This window comes from Podarcis gaigeae (genome assembly GCF_964106915.1).
Source record: "Podarcis gaigeae genome assembly, chromosome: 3".
Taxonomy (NCBI): Eukaryota; Metazoa; Chordata; class Lepidosauria; order Squamata; family Lacertidae; genus Podarcis; species Podarcis gaigeae.
In genome coordinates, this window is record NC_139680.1 from 89679387 (window position 1) to 89700755 (window position 21369).

The 21369-nt window shown below is 42.7% G+C and overlaps 1 protein-coding gene across 3 annotated transcripts in view; it reads right to left on the bottom strand.

Annotated features, from left to right (window-relative positions):
- CAPN13 (calpain 13) overlaps positions 1–21369 on the bottom strand; it is an 86758-nt gene that overhangs the window by 32986 nt on the left and 32403 nt on the right. For all 3 annotated transcript variants that reach the window (XR_014562514.1, XM_083732362.1, XM_083732363.1), the window contains 5 exons: positions 20140–20208; positions 10680–10765; positions 5605–5679; positions 4793–4941; positions 1689–1843 (listed from right to left, as the gene is read on the bottom strand). Coding sequence is in view for 2 of the 3 variants with exons in the window: in XM_083732362.1 (XP_083588488.1) it covers positions 1689–1843; positions 4793–4941; positions 5605–5679; positions 10680–10765; positions 20140–20208 (534 nt within the window). In the remaining variant the exon portion in view is untranslated. The remainder of the gene's footprint in view (positions 1–1688; positions 1844–4792; positions 4942–5604; positions 5680–10679; positions 10766–20139; positions 20209–21369) is intronic.

The following is a 21369-nucleotide window of genomic DNA, read 5'->3' on the forward strand; positions in this document are numbered from 1 at the left end:
AAAACACCAGGCAGGCCTCACAAATAACCCAGAGGAGCATTTTAAATAAAAGGACACATTCTACTCATGTCAAAACATGCTGATTCCCAGACCGTCCGCAGGCCAGATTTAGAAGGTGATTGGGCCGGATCCGGGCCCCTGGGCCTTAGTTTGCCTACCGATGCTTTAAAATGTTTTAAATTTTGTTTTGTGGTGCTTTTAGGGGCTGTTCAATGTTACACTTTGTGTGTCACTTTCTGAGGTCTTTTATTCTAGAATGTGCCACAGGTTCCACTTGCAACTCCACTTTACAATTTTCAACTTTTGTCAAACCAACGAAATCAGAACCTCCAGCCAAATGGCTAAGGAAAGATTCTGCTCTGTCTTTCAAGCTGCACTCAAGAGCAGTATATTCCTGAATTAACATTCTTAAGAGTGGAATGAAGTGCCCACCTGAGGCTGTGTAAGCATCTTTATTTGTAGGGAGAGAAATTACCTAACCTGAAGCTTCATCCACACTATGTATTTAAAGCACTATTTCAGCAGCCATGGCTTCCCCCAAAGAATCCTTGGAACTGTAGACCATTAGGAGTGCTGGGAATTGTAGTTCTATGAGGAGTAACTTCATTTCCCAGGATTCTAGGGGGCAAACCATGACTGCTAAAGTGGTATAAATGTGCTTGAAATGTGTAGTGTGAGCACTACTTCAAGAAAACTCCTCTCCCGAGGCAATGGTATACATTATTACTTCTGAATTCTTTAAAACTCAAGTATATAATGAAGCTTTTCATGGCTGCAGAAGGGAACGGAAAGAGATAGGATGTCTGTAGCTAAGGGAAAAGGGGAGTAGATCAATGGCACCATAATTTTTGGTGTGTGTGTGTGTGTGTGGTGTGTTAAGATCTCAGAAATATAAATAATGGTATATTTCACACCAAAACTACCATCCTAAACCCCCCCCCCCGAAACAAATCCTATATTGATTAATTTAGGTAATTTCTTTTCTATAGCATGTTTGAACCAAATCCAAACTACGTAAGTAAGTCACTACACATTGTGCAGTGGCTTGAATCCATACGAGTTATTCTAAGGATGGAAGCTGGGGGTGTGGTGGTGGTGGTTATTCTAGATTAATTAATGCAGAGTAAATGAGGCTAATCTTATCTTCATCTCCTGCCAAAATATCCAGGAGTTCTGCAGTGGGTGTTGAATGGGAGAGACAGAGCCAACAAAACAGTTCTCGTTCCAGCCTCTGAAGGACCCAGAAATGCAAAAATAGGTTTCGTTACATTTCAGAGACAGTGCTAAAGCTATCACTTGAAAATAATTGGGAAAAGGCAAAGCTATTCTCAAGGGGGGAAAGCAAAGAGATGTGGGCAGAGCTGGGCGTGTGGTGCATAGCTGTCAACTTTTCCCTTTTCTTGTGATAAATCCTATTCGGAATAAGGGAATCTCCCTTTAAAAAAAGGAAAGGTTGACAGCTATGATGTGGCACTCGTCATTTGGGAGGAAGGATAGTTTAGGGCACTGGGTAGGAGGCAGCAATGTTCATCTCTTTCCCTGCCATTGCAACCTGGAATTTCCCAGCCATCTTGAGACAAAACATGGCTGGTTTTCGGCTGAATCCAGCACATGAGGGTAGAACAATTTATACAGATGGCCAGGCTCAAGCATGAGCAGAACACCAGTTCTTGTCTGGTGCTACTTACCTTGAGTATTACGAAACGAATGCCTGGAGGTTCTGGAGGTTGTGGACTCCTTGTATCATTTACAAGTTTCTGTGTCAGTGATACCACAACATTGGAATTTTTCATGTCCGGCTCCTGCACCTGGATTAAATACTGAGGATTTCTGGAAAAGGCACCTGTTGAGAAAAACAATGATTTCTGTTATCAGACACATGCAGCAAAGTAGTGTGGATCAAGTGAGACGTCCCTCCTTTATCGCTTCCTTTTACATCTGCCTGCTGCATGCATGCCTTCATAGGATCGTGGTCCTGTGGGAAAGGCAATTCCTTCAGCCTGTCAATGTCTCTAGCAGGCACTTAACCTGCCCTGTTGCAGGAAGCGAGACATTCAATTTAAAAAGGTAAAGGACCCCTGACAGTTAAGTCCAGATGCAGACGACTCTGGGGTTGCAGCACTCATCTCGCTTTACTAGCCGAGGGAGCCGGTGTTTGTCTGCAGACAGTTTTTCCGGGTCATGTGGTCAGCACAACTAAGCCGCTTCTGGTGCAAAGGTACACCGAAACCAGAGCAGTGCACAGAAACACCTTCCCACCAGAGTGGTACCTATTTATCTACTTGCATTTTTGGTGTGCTTTTGAACTGCTAGGTTGGCAGGAGCAGGGACCAAGTGACAGGAGCTCACCCCGTCACGGGGATTCAAACCCCCGACCTTCTGATCGGCAAGCCCAAGAGGCCCAATGGTTTAGACCACAGTGCCACCCGCGTCCCTTAGACATTCAATTAGTGGTTACTTTATAAGAAGCCCTGATCCTCAGTTCTACCAAATACAGTAAGGCAATACATTCTCTGCATACAGCCAGAGATCCCTGCTAAACAGAGATTTCTGAAGCAGTAGCATTGTTGCAGGCTGCAATCCTTATCTATCAGGTGGAGGCAATCTGCATCTTTTGGCCTAATTCATGCAGGTGACAAAGGGGAAGAATGGGTAGGATAAGACAACGGATTGACAGAAAGGTGTGAGAGAAACCAGAAATGGCCCCTAGCAGATTACGCCACAAGCTTGCGCAGAATTCTCTTCCACTCCTCCCCACCCTGCAGCCACATGTGCTTGCAAGATCTCCTCTGAAGGACCCCCAACTGCCCCACAGCATATTTTGAAGCAGTAGGGGGCTCTGTGGGGCAGGGAGAGAAGCAAAGTCTTATTGTGAAATTGAACGTCTATTCCACTTGCACAAAAACAACTTAGACTAAATTCTATACAATTACTATATAAAAATAACTAGTTGCTGGATTCTTGCAAATCTGGTGGCGGCATAAAACAATGATAAATTTCTGGATAGAGGAGGAACTGCACGTAAGAAAAATGAAAACATCTTATGCTTTACACCACAAGTAGTAGAACTTTATTTTTTAATTTTAAAGAAGCACAACAGTACAAAATAAAATACGTTATGGATAAAATATAAGCCCCAATGTATTTCTTACAAGACTGAAAATAGTATATAAAGGTTGTAAAGCATGAACATAAAAATATATATATACTTGGTGAGAAAACAGGAATTTCTTAGCAAGCCATAAAATTATGTTAGCAAAGAACTGAGGAAATTCTAAAGCAACACTGATTGAAGAGAAGTGTAAAGTTTCCATGGTTATGATTATGTGCAAATTAGCTGTACTGATTAAAGTGTGGTCTTTCTGAAGAAGAGAGAAAATGGTTCAGATTCCACAACAGAATGCATACACCAATTTTAGAAATGGCTGTTATGTTATATAAATTGTGAAGACATTTGCTGTTTGTATGTTTTCACATGCTGTATTTTAATTTTTGTTTTCATATGGTGAATAATAACAAGTTTAACGAATCTAGACTTCAGATAGAAACCCTTTCGCACAATGCATAAACAACATGCTCAGGCTGCAATCCTAAATTCACTTTCATGGAAATAAGCCACATAGAGTTATTCCAAATATCCTAAAGCAAAACTTGAAGAGAATCCATGGGCTATCATCAAATACAATTCAAAATGTGGTCAGTCTCCAGACTTGCCATATACAGCAGCGGAGCAAACCAGTTGGGCGCCTGGGGTGGCGCATGTGCCCTGCACCCAGGGGTGGGGCCAGCTGCCCACAGGGGCATTGCTGGGTCTCCAAGGCGTCTGCCTGCCTCCTCCCACTCAGCCGCCCTACTGCTGAGGGGGAGGCAACAGGCGGACGTTTGGGGGCAGGCGCGGAGCCTGTGGACGCTCAAGCCACCGCATCACTCCCAGGAGAGATGCGTGGCTCAGGCGCACTACAGGCCCTGCGGTGAGTGCTGCCCATCATTCTGTCACCTCTTTCAGTGGTGACACCAGGGGTGGGCTGCACCTACTGCAGCCTCCTTGCTACACCCCTGGCCATATAACCAGGACATCCGTAAATAAACAGTTGGCACTGCTTACAGAAAGTGGCTGGAGATACTAGATCCCCACCAAATTAAGTACTGGGACAACTAAGCAGAAAAAGGATAGGAATATGTAAATAATAGCATAGGAGGTTGATCTCAGTGGGCTTAAGCATGCCTAATTCTGTGCACAATTCTTATGCGATGTGTATATTTCAGATTTGAGATCTCGCAAAGAAAACAAGGTCTGGGATTGAAGCTGTAGGTTCTGTTGCTGAACAGCAACTGCCCTCCAACACTGAACATTATTTGGGAATCCAATGTGGAAGAGGAAATTGTAGCAGAACCTTGGGAACTGCAGTTAGTTAATTTCACAAGCATGGATCAAAAACTCAATTAAACAAACTAGGTTTATTGCCAGATCAAGTGTTCTGCTGAGGCTTGATGGACCTCATGATTATAGAAGGACAGAGGTCATAGGCAATTGTCATCTACAGATGTCTGTCTCCAGAGTGTAAAATTCAAGATTTATATGTTACCACCCACTATGAGCATGTAATATTGTGCTACGTCTTTATAATCAAGCCTGTGTTAATTAAATATTGGTGCAATATGGAAATATAATACATTGCTATGTTTAAAATTTTACTTTTTCAGTTCAGGTCCAGATAAGAAATTACTATTTTGAAACGTACTGTTTGAAAAAAGAATAGGGAAATAATTAAGGAAGGATACTTATTTTTACCTTCTGGGGAGAGCCCTTGCACCCATCTGTCGACATGCGTTTGCACAGACCACATGTTGCTCCTCTGCACTCCAAAGTCTAGGAAGGTTGGCACATTATTGCAAACATGCAAAAATAAAAAATGTTCTTGGAAATCTTCATATGACATCCTGACGGAAGAGAAAATGAATTTTCAGGCAGGCTTTGCATACTTCTACATTGTACAACAACTACACATACATTTTCAATCCTGGTTTTGCAGCCCTGAGGACTTGAAATATTTTTGAAATGGAGAAGTGGAATTTGCATGGTGCTAGAAAATGAATGGCAAAAACAGTTGGCAGTTGCTTGTGGTGAACAGCCTATAGATTGAGGGTCCTTTTCTTAGAAAAAAACTTTACCGATTGTAGTCTGGGGTTGCATTCATCAACCTATCGCTAAATAGAACTTTGCAAGAGCAGAACAACTTCTGCATGTGCAGTTGTACTTTCCTTCCTCTCCTCCCCAATCTGCAATCTGTTCTAAGGTTTCCCCTGGCTCTCTGGAGCATTTTTGGGGATGGCATGGGTCATGTGCTGTGGGAGGAAGGGCAAAGTCCTTGTTCCACACAGATATTTATTGAGTTGAATACAGCCTCTCATCTTTAATATAAGTGTAGCAGGACCCTGAAAATAAGAGTGGCTCACTGCAAGAAGATTATTTATTATTAATTCAATTTTTATCCTACACTTTCTCCCGAAGAAGCCCAGATGGCAACATATGGAGATTATTATAGCTTGGGGGCCTTAAATCTAGAGCACAGAGAATCACAGAAAGACAAATTGTGAAAATACCAGAACTCGCCGTTATCCTTGTCTTCATACAGAGATTTCTTGTATTGCTTCGGGACTCGATCCCATTCCATGGAACTATAAAAGAGGACAAGGCCATATGAAATTAAAAATTAGGTTCCTAATTTGCCCAAATGAGTGACATGGGTGTGACCAAGCAGGGCCTGACAAGCTGGAATCCCTTTGGAAAGGTTCATTGTAAATACACCAGCAGAAGAGCAGTGAACACATTTCGGTTTATGAAACACAGAATCATAGAACCAAAGAGTTGGAAGGGACCCTGAGGTTCATTTAGTCCAACCCCCTGCAATGCAGGAATATGCAGCTGTCCCATACAGGGATCGAACCTGCAGCCTTGGCGTTATCAGCACATTCTAACCAACTGAGCTCTCCACACCCACATACGAGCATAATAGAAATCAAGAGCACGTAGACAAATAAGGGTTACATGGAAAACAAAATAGAATATGAATATGCAGCTTAACTTTTAAACATTGCTCTAAACAATAAACAGCTAAAGAATAAACAGCTTAACCATTGCTAAGTCCTACATCGGCTCACCTAAACCCCACAAGCCCTCTAGTTAAAGCTTACTACATTTCCCCAGCTGTCTTAACTACATGGTGACTAAGTTTATGAGAAAACGTTACTACAGTCCTGCTTTAAAATTCCAAGAAGCAGGCTCCTGTGGTCTAAAACACATCTTACTAAAGAACAGTTCGCAATCTTTCAGTTTGCGATTGAATCAGTTCATTTTTTTTATTTTTATTTTTTAAAAAGAAAACTTCACAAGAACTTGCCATCCTTTTAAGGCATTTTTCTCCTAATATACACATTTTTTGTGTATTCAATTCTCCCTAATGCAATGCATCCTTTTTGCTATTTTCACCAAGATGTGCCTTTTTATGCACACGTTTTCCTAACAGGCACATTATTATTATTTTTTTGGCACATTACTTGATTGGAGAACTGTAGCGCAAAATTTAGAGAAGTGCAAATTGCAAAAAGATTGTTGTGTTTTGGTTCACACGTTGCTTCAAAAAGTGTGACTGGCAAAAGCCAACAAGCTGTATGCAAATTATAAATGTCTGGATCTGTATTACTGAAGCCTAATCTTCTATAGCAGTAAACCATTTTGGACCTTAAGCTGCCTCCGTGTGGTGACTGAAACTGGGGTCAACTTCCACTGCGTGGGTGTGTCACCCAGCGCTGTCTTTAGCATATGCACCGCCGGGGTGCAAAGATCTGCCCAGCGCCCCCAAATTTAGTTTAGCCCCCAAATTAACACCACCACACTTAAACTTCTAAGTATTGTTTAGGCACCTACTTAGAAGAAACATCAGTTGTGTCAAAGGTGCTGCTGATCCCACTGCCACATAGTAGCTCAATACAATACGTAACATAATAATTTGATGTAAGAGTTAATTTCGCGTGCACGGCGCTGTTGAGAATGACAAACGCCATCGCTGAGTCTGACAGGCGCTGCCATTGTGAATGACAAGCGCCAGTACCAGCGTGGCACGTCTTTGGTAAATGAGCCCACAAAGTCGGAAGTCCTTTAGTGAAACAGTAAGTATACATTTTGGTAATACTTAGGTACAGTGGTACTTCGGGTTACATACGCTTCAGGTTACAGACTCCCCTAACCCAAAAATAGTACCTCGGGTTAAGAACTTTGCTTCAGGATGAGAACAGAAATCGCGCAGCGGCAGGAGGCCCCATTAGCTAAAGTGGTACCTCAGGTTAAGAACAGTTTCAGGTTAAAAACAGACCTCCGGAACAAATTAAGTATGTAACCAGAGGTACCACTGTATATATGTACAGTGTTTTGTTTTTCTAGCTTGATCAAAATTATTTATTATTTCATAACAGGAGATAGTTAAGAGCTTAGGTAGCTTCAGCAGCGGGCGCCTGACGCCCCCCAGAATTCAGCACCCGGGTGTCCTGCACCCCTTGCACCCCCGGGTAAAGACGGCCCTGGTCTCACCTCAGATCCCCAACATGCTTCTCTCTGCCACTCCATTTAATCCTCACAAACAGGTAAGTTAGGTGAAGACCTTAATAGCAGAGTGAAGATTTGAACTCTGGTCTCCCAGGTCTAAGCAAATTAGATTGACAGACTTGCATTGGTTTGCTGTGTGTCATGCATTTGCTGTTCTTTTCAAATGTGTGATTCTATTTTGGATTAAAATTTGGCACAGATTACTTTGAATGTTCTGAATGCACCGAAGCTGCTTGATGGCAGGCTGCTAAAATACAGTAAACAAATCTGAATCTGATGCACTGATAAAATGCTACCAAAAAAAAGAGAAGCTTGATAGAAATGCTCAATCACATGAAGACTGCAATATGTACATTACCATATGTATGATATTGTGATTGCTTTGGGGCAGCATTTTATCAATGTGCATATGTGTATCAGTACTGGGGGCAGGGAAAATCTAATGGGGGAGGGGGGAATAAATTCATTAGCTTGTCTCCCACCCCTGGTTCCGCTATGCATGAACGGATTGATAAAACACTGCCCAAAAAACAGTCATGTAGCTGAAAGCTGCAGTGTATGAACAGAGCTCAATATAAAATTCAGAAATTAAAAAAAGAAAGAGAGAGTGATGGATGAGTACATATGCATCACTTCTACTTTGGAAAGAAGACCAGAAATACAAATTCCAAGGAGGAAATTCGGATGGGGTGAATTTCAGAAGCATCACTCGTTTCTTTCGTTTCATGCGGCTCAATGTGGTGCCTTCCATAGTTCCAGTTACAGATAGGTAGCCGTGTTGGTCTGCCATAGTCAAAACAAAAAAAAATTCGTGTATCTGAAGACGTGTGCATGCACATGAAAGCTCATACCAAGAACTAACTTACTTGGTCTTTAAGGTGCTACTGGAAGGAATTTTTTTTTTTTGTTTTGTTTTTTTGTTTTGACTATGGCAGACCAACACGGCTACCTATCTGTAACTCGTTTCTTTCAATGCTTAGTTCTTCCCCCAAAGCTTAACATTCAGCCATGAATGGGCACTGAACAAATTGCCAGGAGTAAGAAGCTGCACACTTCATTCTTATGTCCTGATCATGCAACTTTTTTGTTCTGGTGCTTAGAATGCCATACAATGAAGAGAATGAAACAGTTTCTGTTGGTTTCAATAGGCCTGGATGGCACTTTGGCATTTTGCTCCGAAAGTCAAAGCAGCACACACCACGTGTACACACACTCAGGTGCAAGTGCTCTCTCTCTCTCTCTCTCTCTCTCTCTCTCTCTCTCTCTCTCTCTCACACACACACACACACACACACACACACACACTGCCCCTAAGTCAAGGTGCACAGTAGCCAAGACCTGCCAAATCATTTTGGTGCCTAAGGCAGAAATTCCTACAAGCACCTCTCTCCCTCTGCGAGAACAAAAATGCAACAATAATAAATAACTCAGAATGTACTGACTTTTCAGGATACCCGAAATCAGCTGCCTGAGGTGACCATCTGACTATGCCTAATGGTACGGCTGACCCTGGATGTACTTTAATAAAGAAATAATTCTTTGCATCTTTAGCTGCTGATATTACCTCTCAGCAATACCACCACACAGACATTGCAATAGCTATCCAGCTGTGTTAATTCTCAAGCTGCAGTTTTATAATTAAGTGATAATTGTGTTGTATGCATAGCATTAACCAAGCAGAACTCAAGAATTGTATTGATCCATGCAGTTTAAGCCTGCTCCACCCAAATTTCAACTGTATTGAGATTAAAATTAAACTTTGCAAAACCTGGGAAATTACTATAATATACTATACTAACTATACTATACTATACTATACTATACTATACTATACTATACTATACTTCTTAGCTCAGCTTCAGTCACACCAGCATGTAGATACTAAAGAACACTTTTCAGGAAAGATTATTTTAGAAGCCCAGAGGAAAAGAAGATGGCTATATAAAATCGTAAAGCAACTAGTATACTGTTGCACATATACTGCTCTTGTTTTTCAGTTTTCATTTGCAAATTCAACAAAGAGAAAAAAATGAAAAATAAAGGATTATGAATACTGTACAGGAGCATATTTTCCAGATTTTTAGCTCTGTGGTGGTGGGTGAGGGCAAAATCATGGGACACCACCCAACCACTGGTAATTTCTTTTAAGTCTTATTGATCTCAACCATTTCATGCTTAAATCATTCGTAGTGGAATCAATGAGAAATACAAGTGCTTAATTTTCATAGACTGCACCTAGGGTAATTCTAGGGAATTGTTCTTAGGTGTGAGGAAAGAAGAAAAAGGAAATAGCATACCCAAAACGAGAGCCGGTTGGGAAGGGCCATGGCTCAGTTGAACAGCGATTGATTTTGCATACAGAAGGTTACAAGTTCCCTGGCATCTCCAGGTAGATCTGAGAGAGAACCCTGTCTGAATTTTTTGAGAGCTTTGGCTAGGGTAGGCAATACTGAGAGAGATAGTCAGGTGGTTTAATTCAGGATAAAGCAGCTTCTTATGTTCCTATGACCAGAACATAAACTGCAGAAGATGAACTTTGGAGGTATTGACTAGGGCCAATGGGGTCCCCCAAAATGGAAAGTGAATTTGGCAGCGGGGAGCTGACATTTTTGAAATGGTTTTGGGCAGTAGAGGCACAATAATATTGCTTTGATGGCAGCCAGCAGAGGCAGCTTTTCTCCCCCCCTCCCTTGTTCATCTTAAAAAATAATAGCTTGGCCACTGCCTGTGGTGGTAGCAACAGCAGCAATGAAGTCCTTTTTGATGGCAAGCGAGCAGGTGGAGTATAACTCAGGTGAGATCCAGCAACCATCTTGCTCTGCTGCTACTGCCTACCTCACATGGATGCTGCCATTTTGGCCAAGGAAGGAAGCTGTAGCAGAGCAGAACAGTCACTGGGGAGCTGCCTCAGTCTGTCCTGCCTGTTCCTCCGAGGCTTGTCTGGGTCACAATCTGGGCAATCAGCAAGAAAGAAGGTGCATAGTTTGGATGCGCTTTAAGGCGAACGGGGAGGGGTTGGCGAGCAAAAGTAGCAGGGGCAGCAGCCCCTAATGAAATAAAACTTTTGAAACCATACCGATCGCTCCATGCTCCAATCCACTCCTTATGGCCATAAGGATTCCAAAGTCTAATTAAACGTTCCTTCATACCCATATAGGGAACCTATTAAGAAGAAAGAAAAAGTCAACAGTGGCATCTTGTATATTGGGGGTGTTTCGTGGGGGAAAGAGACGTGTAAAAGCTTCTTCTATTGTATTTTGGGAGGCTCACTTTAGTTCCTAACTTTGTCTGCATCTAAGGAACAAAGGATGTGAACGGCCACACAGTGAAGTTGCTTAAATCCCATTGCCTTCAATAATAAGCCTTACTATGCACAAGATGGTAGGCAATGCAGCTTGTTTTTTTAATTATGTGGAAAATGCATTATTTTGCAATACACAAAACAAAAACTGCCTAGTAAAACATGGGAGCAAAATAAAAATAAGTCCTGGAGCACTTATTAAGCACTAAATAAGTCCTGTACACTGTTGTAGCATGATTGAAACTACCTTATTCACACTTATGGAAACAGTATGTGAAATGAAACACAACTATGCTTAGAAATCTGCACTTCTCTGAATTTTGTGATGCAGTACTTCAACTAAATGTTTGTATATTGGGAGAAATGTGCATACAAAAATGTGTATATTAAGAGAATTTATTGGTGAAAACGGCAAATACTACTACTACTACTACTACTACTACTACTACTAATAATAATAATAATTTATTATTTATACCCCGCCCATCTGGCTGGGCTTCCTAATAATATGTGTATATTAGGTAAAATGCGACCAAAATAATGGTAAATTTTGTTTGTTTGTTTGTTTGTTTTAAATTGCAAACTGATGCCGAAATCAGGAGAAATGACACTAAGATTAAAGATAAACTGAGATAAACTAAAACTGACAGATTCATTCATCTTTAACTGCAAGTTACCTGCTTGTTAACACGGAGCATAAAGCTATTAATGACTACTTGCCATGATGGCTATGTTCTGCCTCAAGAGGCAATAGGCCTCTGAATGCCAGTTACTAGAACTCAAATGTGTGGCAAGTGCTGTTGCACTCTGGTGCCGCTTGCAGTCTTCCCATGGCATCTGGCTGGCCACTGTGAGAATACACTGCTGGACCAGATGGGCCATTGGCCTGAATCAGCAGGCAATTCTTATGTTCTGATGATGCCCTGGATGGGAGCACTACTTTAATACACGTGGAACAGGAGTCAGCGAGTTTGGTCAGGTTCACAAAAGCATTTACAGTGGTACCTCTGGTTACATCCGCTTCATGTTACGTTCTTTCAGGTTTCTGCGGCGACCCGGAAGTACCGGAAAGAGTTACTTCCGGGTTTCGCTGCTCACGCATGCACAGACGCACAAAATAACACCACACGCGTGCGCAGAAGCAGCGAATCGCAACCTGTGCATGCGCAGATGCACCGCTGCGGGTTGCGCTTTTTTCATGTTGCGAACGGGCCTCTGGAATGGATCCCATTTGCAACCAGAGGTACCACTGTACTGGCTTTGGGTATGAGCATTCAGCTTCCTAATCAGGTTTCTTCAGGCCACAAATAAAGCCAATTATAACCTACAGACACGAGCAGAAAATTAAGATCTTCACATAGCCCACATAGGAGGAAGGAAGCAGCATCAATATGTAGAAACTATATTGTAGCTTCTTTTAGGAGATGCTGCTTTCTGTGCTCCCAGTTGTAAATAAATTCGAAACACGAGAAGCTTCCATAAATCTTAGAAGGTTCTCACCTTGAAATGTAATCACTGAGTTCTGGGTTCTGTTCTCAGCTAGATATTAACAAGTATCTCTGCCTCTAACAGCCAACTAAATAATGTCTGTTCAGTCCTGATGTGCCTTTTCCTACTCAGACTTTACTCTTTTCCCATACATTTCATTTTCAAGTTGCCACAAAATCTTACAGCTGGTTTAAGTCACTGAACTCTCATCTATTTCCCCCCCATAAAATGATGCAGTGCCAATGTTGTCTTATAGGGGAGAAACAGGCTAAAATTTCAGACCATTCAATTATTGGGAGCAAGAATCATGAAATCAATTCTTCTTCTTTTTCCTTAGGGCCAAATCAGACATGCAGCCTGACTGCTCTCCCCACCCCACTCCCTGGTTTTCTGATGATATTGCATGGAGGATGTTCAGGATACAAAGACAGCCTGCAGCCATTTATGCAGCCCTGTTGGCTCTTGCTGCAGGTTTGAATGGGCTGCAGGATGTTTTCATGCATAGCCCAGTTCATGCAGTTCATGCAAAACTTGTGCAACCCCTGGACACAAAATAGATCACATGGGGGGAAATGCAACCATTTGTGCAAGTCCTTAGGTAATTTTGCCTTGGATATTTTGCTGGCAAGACTCTAACCAACAGACTCTCAAATGCACAATTATCTAAGGAAGTTGAGGAGGGGGCAAGACAAGGAGACAGGGCCTCAAGGGCTAAGTGGGAAGCTTTCAAATGCTGCATTTAGCCTGGGGACTGGAGATTTCCCATCCCTGGGTTAGAGTAAGCCAAGAGCATCATGAGGTGTTTGTTTTCATATCTCTGTTGAGATAAATCATGGGCATATTATCTGAACCAGTTTGGCTCCTAGTTTATAGTTAATGGTTAATGCATTATCACCAAAGTTTATAGTTTAACCAAAGTCATTATAATTATAAGGGTTTTTACATTAAAAAGAGAATAGGCTGTTGTTGAGCGACCCCCGCTTCAGTCAGCAGTGGGTCGCACGAGGCTCAGGGAAAGCTCGCGGTGTAGCCATAATACTCAGTAGAGACCTGAACTTCACTGCCACAACAGTCCTCAGGGACAAAAAAGGCAGATTCATTTTCGCTAAAGGGACACTAGATGGTAAAATCAAACTGACAATTGGCTCCATATATGCCCCAAACGCGAAACAACTAGAATTCTTCCAGAAGACACTAAACAAATTCCTCTCCTTCTCTGAAGGGGAAGCAATCCTAGGAGGGGACCTCAATCTAAATATGAAAGGTATATCCCTGAAAGACATCCACCCTACAACCCCATGGGCAACCTTCCTCCGAAGGAAACCCCCAACAACTAGGAACTCTTACAAGTTACTAAAAATGCTAAAAAACAGGGGTCTCTACGACATTTGGAGTGAGCAAAACCCGGGAGACATCAGCCATACATTCCAATCGGGACGTCATGATACAGTGTCCAGACTGGACAGCATTCTACTCACACAGGGTCTGATCCCCTCAGTGGAATCAACAAACATCGGTAACATTAAAATCACAGATCACGCCCCAGTAGAAGTCATCGTTAAAATAGGAGAAGGAACACAAACCACCCCATCATGGTCCTTCAGTCCCATCCTAACTACAAACAAACAAATTAGAGAGAGTCTCACAAAAACCCTCCAAAACTACTTCAAGGAAAACGATGTAGACAATATAACAACCCCCCTCCTATGGGACACAATGAAAGCGGTCACCAGAGGAGCTTGCATAAAAGAGAAAACATTCCTTAAAAAACAAACCTCCTCAAAAATTAGCAAAATAGAACAAGACATCACAGCCCTCTCAACACGCTACAAACAAACAGGATCTAAAAAACTCCTCAAACTTATAGAACAAAAAAGGAGAGAACTAGACTCCCTAGAAATTAACAAAACAATGATCAGCATTCTATATTCTAAACAACGTTTCTATGAATATGGAGGGAAAAACTCCAGATTACTAGCAAACAGATGTAGGAAAAAAGCACTCAAAACAAGAATACACTGCATCACCAAAAAAGACGGCAGCATAACATCCTCCCCTGAAGAAATAACCTCAGAATTTGCAAAATTCTACTCCAACCTATACACCTCCCATAACCCACCAGAGAAGGAAATCAGAACATTTCTAGCAGGACTGACCATGCCTACCCTAACTGATGAGGAACAGGAATTCATGGACAGCCCTATCACCCCAGAGGAAATAGATGTGGTCCTCAAAAACCTGAAACCACACAAAGCGCCAGGCCCAGACGGCTTCACAGCAGAATTCTATAGGAAATTCAAGGAACCCTTGATGCCCTACATGACCCGCCTATTCAACGACATCATAAAAGGGGGCCCCATCCCCAAAACCTGGACCCACTCCAAAATAGTCTCCATCCCAAAACCACTAAAAGACAGCCTCAAAGTAGAATCATACCGCCCAATCTCATTAATAAACCAAGACTACAAGATATTCACATCAATCTTGGCCAACCGCCTAAAAATCTTCCTACACAAGTTAATAGCCCCAGACCAGACTGGCTTTGTCCCTGGCCGCAATATAACAGACCCCATCAGGAAACTACTGAACCTGATCGAACACAGCAAGGCAACGAAACTCCCATTGACAATTATGTCCCTAGACATCCTCAAAGCCTTTGATTGCTTAGAGTGGAAATACATATTAGCAGTACTAACTAACATGAAATTTGGCCCCAACTTCCTACAAATCCTCAAACAAATATACTCCCAAGCCTCAGCAAAATGCAGAATTAACAATATGGATTCTAATACTATAGCTATCCAAAGAGGCACGAAACAAGGATGCCCACTGTCTCCCTTCTTATTTATCCTGGCTCTGGAACCCTTAGCAATCCGCATCCGAGCAGCCACAGACATCAAGGGAGTGGAAATAAAAGGCAGAACCTATAAATTAGGGCTCTTTGCAGATGACCTAATGGTGACAACACCAGACCCCATAAGCACAGCAACCTCCCTAATCAGAGAACTCAACAAATTTGCAATGGTGTCGGGCCTACAGGTAAATTTTACAAAGTCAGAAGCTATGTGCTTCAACACCCCTCCTCACACCCAAAAAGAGCTCACGAAGGTCACCAAAATAAAACTCTGCCACACCAAGTTCAGATACCTAGGGGTACAAATAACCAGAAACCTCAACAAATTGTACCTCCACAACTACAAGCCCCTGTGGCGGCAAATTAACAAAGACCTAAAGAGATGGAATAACACGAATTTCACTCTCTCAGACAAAATAGCCATGATCAAAATGATCACACTCCCAAAACTAACCTACCTATTCCAAACCCTCCCAATCTGGATCCCCTCAACCCAACTCCGCAGTTGGCAGAGAAAACTACACTCTTTCATCTTCTCACATAAAAAACCAAGAATAAGCCCCAAATACCTGCACCTCCCCACCTCAGAAGGAGGATGGGGAATCCCCAACATAGAAGCATATTACAATGCCAACCAAATACGCCATATAATCCCATATATACTAGAAGATGAGACAAAACAATGGGTACACCTAGAGAGGGACACAATTGAAAACACCTGCACCACAACATACCCACTCCTCCCAAACAAACTAAAGAAAATTCCCACAACACTTAACAGGTACACACAGACCATGCTCAAAGCATGGAAAACACAAATAGGTAAACTATCCCCAACCCCATCCCCACTAATCCCCCTGGCGTACCACCCATTATTCCACCATGCAGCACAAAACCTCCAGATAAAAGCCTGGCGAACCAAAGGCTTATATCGCCTAATAGACTTTTATAAAAATAACAAACCCTTGTCAACACAAGAAATACAAGACAAACTAGAAGACACCCAAATGCCCTGGTTAACACAACACCAACTACATGCCCTCTTAAACAACCCAACAGTAAAATCAGCAGCAACTAGGCCCCTGACAACCTTTGAAAACCTCCTCCTAACAACAAAGGGAAATGGTAAAGGGACGGTATCCGCAATATACAAAATACTACTCCAAAATCCCGCAAATCCCCTAGACGCAATCAAAAAACAATGGGAGAATGACATAGGCTATGAGATTAACCCCACTCAATGGACCAGAATGTGGTCTAAACCCCCCTTTAAATGCATATCAACAAAAAGAAAAGAACTCACACTGAAACTCACCTACAGGTGGTACCTAACACCAAGGAAACTAGCGCTAATACACCCAGGAACCTCACCAAAATGCTGGAGAGGGTGCACCTCCACAGGCACATACCTCCACATGTGGTGGGAGTGTCCCAAAATCCAACTATTCTGGACAACAGCCATACAAGAAATATGTAAAATAACAAAGCAAGTATTAGACTTCACCCCAGAATTGGCCCTACTAAACATCTTCCAAGACAACAATGCCCATTTACTCCACAAAGAACTCATAACCCACCTACTTTCAGCAGCCAGAAACACCATAACCAGACACTGGAGAGACCTGTCAGGAGTAAGCATGGACCAATGGTACCAAATAGTATGGGAAACAGCCCTACTAGAAAAATTAACTAACAAACTGAAACTGACACGGGGACAAACAGAAGAAGACACCTTCACCCCGGTATGGCTCCCCTTTATCACATACACAGCCCAACAGGACAATGACAATAATCCACCAACAGCATACAAATCAATATGGCTAACTTGACCCAAAACACCCACCCACCTCACTCACACACGAAAACAAAGATCACCACAGCCAATCACAAACAAACAATCACATCCTAGGCCAACCCCAACCTCTCTCACCACCAAAGGAACACAAGTGAACAACACAAGCACGCTGACACCAAACTACATACATTAAGCATAATAGAAACACCGCTACCCCACCCCACCCCATCCATCTCCCCTCCTTCCACCCTCCTTTCTTCTTCTTCTTTTTTCTTTTTTCTTCTCCTCCTAATGCCTCAACAAATGAAATGGATTTGTAAAAATGTTACACGGGGGGAAAAAAATACACGAGGCATTACACTTACACTGTAAAACAAGAAAACTCTTAATAAAATATATTTAAAAAAAAAAAAAGCATCACTGCTATGTCAGCCAACACTGGGTCCCCATTGCTAGAAACTGAAGGGTCTTTTAAAATTTCTAACAGCCTGATCTCAAATATGTTTATTTAAAAGTAGATCCGGAGATGCCACTGGGGGTTACTTCCTAATAAGCTGCTCTTAATGTTTGATGTTTTGGGGCAACCCAGTCAGGTGAACAGTGTATTACTACTACTACTACTACTACTACTACTACTACTACTACTACTGTAGTACAATGGGACCTGCAATATTAGCAGAACAGGTACTACCAACAAGCTTTCCAGTTTGTTTGATGCCTTCTTTTTATTGACTCAGGATCTGCTAATAAAACCTTGTGTTTATTATTTCCAAAAAAAAAAAAAAGAGAGAGAGAATAGGCTAAATCATAACACTATGAATGCAATTATCTCTTTTATTTAACACTCTGCATGCCACTGGTGTGATTCGTGCTCCTTCCAAACAGTAGTCTATGTTTGGGGTCTCCAGTGTGGTGCATCATGGCTTCTTCATATCACCCCCCACAGTGCCTGCCAAAGCCCCCTCACCCTATCAATTCTTTTATAGAAAGGTTTCTGGCTTTTTTGAGGGTTGGGAGAGCTGTGTGTTAGTTGTACATTGCCTTCTTTTTCACTCGTGTTTTAGTAGAATTTCTGGGGTGGAGTGTCTTGCCTGTTTTGTTTGGGAGGGAATCTAAGCATTACCCAGTTTTCTCCTGTGAAATGGTGATTTTGTGGTGGCCCCAGGCCCGAAATAGTTGGAATCCCTGTTCTATGGAGCATTTACACCACCTGATTCCCAGTTCTTTCTCAAATGGGTGTGAGCATTATGGCACCTATTAACTACATATCATTCATAAGCAATTGTAGGCAGCGTATGTGTTTGTGTGGTGATGTGAGGAGTACTAAAGTTGCAAGGGAATGTCCTGTGCCATCACTTGGGCAGCTGATAGGGCTCAAGCAAAGCCCACAGCCACTGTGCCCTTTGGACAACCAGGTCCAAGAGCTTTCAGTTTAATGGTCTTGAAGTTTTCCCCTGTAGGGCATTAAAGGTAAAGGGACCCCTGACCGTTTGGTCCAGTTGCGGACAACTCTGGGGTTGTGGCACTCATCTCGCTTTATTGGCCGAGGAAGCCGGCATACAGCTTCCGGGTCATGTGGTCAGCATGACCAAGCCACTTCTGGTGAACCAGTGCAGCGCACGGAACTGTCGTTTATCTTCCCGCTGGAGTGGTTCCTATTTATCTACTTGCACTTTGAGGTGCTTTCAAACTGCTAGGTTGGCAGGAGCAGGGACCGAGCAATGGGAGCTCACCCCGTCGCAGAGATTGACCCAGCCACCACTCCCTCCCCCCAGTTACCACCACTCCCTCCCCCAGTTAAGCCCACAAGTGTAGGAAGGGGCCTGGCACAGATCATTTAGTCGAGGGCCCTGCAAAGAGAGGTATCTGTATAGTAATGCAGATGCTTAACAACGCACAAAGGTCTCTTGTTCAAAATAATGATCTCCAGTTTAGCTCTGCATAGGTATTCCATCACACAGCCCTTCTCCCTTTTGCAGAATGTTGTAGTTCCCGGAAGAACTACACACCATGTTAGTGAGCATTCTTACTGCTGCAGAAGGAAGGCAAGCCAGAGGATTAGTAAAGGTCATTGTCCACTTTGGCCATTTCTTTTGTCCTTGTTGATATGAGCATCATAAGTGATGATTCTGGGGGACGAGCACTGCACTCACCTTGAAGGCAGACCCACTTACTGCAGTAAATCCTTTGCTTTCTTTTGCCATTGCTGGATTATTACTTTCTGCTAAATTGATCTCCTTCCCCAGAAGATGATATTAAAATTTGGGGCAAGGGAAGGGTGTATGCTCGGGAAAGATAAACCTCGCAGGTGAAGAAAATGACTTCTTCATCCAGCTGTGAACTCTTGACCCTGCACTTTAGCATATTCTGAGCAATGTCTCTTTCACAGGGCACTTTCCCACAGCAAGTGTTTTGTGGACTTGAGGTTGCTCATGCCTTTCAGTTTTGTACAAAACGCCACATTACACTTTCCGTATTAAAACACTGCCCCGTATTTCCTTCCTTATTTAACCTGGATTTTCTATTTCCTTTTTAAAAATTATGTCTTTTTTAAAGATATTGGATTATCTGCAGAAATGGTAAACTGTGTTTAATGCTATCGGGTGGTGCTCTTGCATCAATACTTTATACCTCAGAATTAAATTAACTCCATGGATTCAGCCCACAGAAGTGTCCGTTCATTTAATTTGTTTCGGCCTCTTAAAACTTGCCTGAGGCCTTTTTCTGGTAAGTGGGTTATCTTCTGCCACATCACTGGCTGAACCAATGAGTGTTAATTATGGGCTCAGTGTTTCATCATTCTTGATAGTTCCCTTAAAAATGACGAACTGGCTGTGTCACCTTGCTAACTTTATCATTTCTTTACTTCTACATAAAGCCACCGGGTTTCAGACATGTCAGGAAGGCAGGAATGAAATTATGTGATCTCAGTGACGCATGGAGGTCTAGATTAGATCAACGGAATGTTACCTTCTGGTCCTAAAAGCAATGAATTATGAACATGGGGATGGAGAACAGCGGGCCAGCTGCCAATTAGGAGAGAGGGCTGTGGGAAGAAGACAATTAAGAAGGACAGAAATAAATGTTTCCTCTCTCACCTCTGCAGTCTCCACAACAGTGTAGGCATGACCTTGAACAATTCCATTCTTCTCGTTTACGTTATTTTTCTGAATGGAGAAAGGACAGCTATAACCTCTCTAAAAGCATTAGCAAGCATATTTTCAATTGATCCAATGGATGTGGTTTGTTTGATGAGGGGAGAACCAGGGCCAGGGCCAGCCAAATACATTTTGCTACCTGATGGCAAAGGACACGATGGTTCCCCTCACCCATTCCCATGTTCAAAAGTTGACTGGGGTGACGGTGGACTTTTCTTTTATTTCTTTCAACGCTATGTCCTCCTCTGCACTTGAGGGCATCAGGCTAGTTTAGTGGGGTACAAGGCAGGCTTTGTGGTACATATAGCTCTGTCCTCCAGGAGGAACAGTCATGTTCCAAACCACAGCCCTCCCAGCATCTGCCACCTGAAGCATTTGCCTCACTCTGCCAAATGGTAGGACCGCCCCGATGGAATCTCCTTTAACGGAAGGAGCTCAGTCACAACTGTTTTAGAGATGCTGCTGCTACACAACAGCCTGCACAACTTGTGATTGACATATACTCAGCTAAATGCAGACCAATGGTCTTTTGTTGCCAGATGCTTGACAACCTCCCGGCTTTGTTGTCAAAGGCAGCAAAAAACAAGAGGTTTACTGAGCTCTTGTTTTGCAGGGTCCAAGCATGGGCAGGGGTTAATGGGTACACTTTACTGGGGCCAAAGGGGTCCTGCAGATCCAGGGGGGAAATGTGGCTGGATTGTAGCTCACACTTGAGGATGCCTATTTCTCTGTCTCTTAATGGTGTGTCTAGATCCCTAACAACTCAGGCCCCAATTACCTGAAAGAACGCCTGCTTCCCTACAGACCCCCCCTGGGTGCTCAGATCAGCAGAAAGGGACCCTCTTGCTTGTTCAACCTCCCTCAGAAGCTGGTGGGCTGGGGTGGCCCAGGAAAGGGCATTCTCTGTGGCACTCCTAGGTTGTGGAACTCCTCTCCCAGAGTGGTACGCTGGGCACTTTCAATATAGCTTTCAGACACACCTCTTTTGACACTCGAGAGATGTTTATTTTTAGCACCTACCTTATTTCTTCAATTTAAAGTTGTTCTAAGCTGTTTTTAGTATTGTGTTTTAATTGCTGTAACTTGCCCTGGGACCTTGGGTAATAAATTGTAATAATAAGAGCACCGTGTCTTGTAAGAACTGTTGCAGCCCATGACACTGCGCATTTA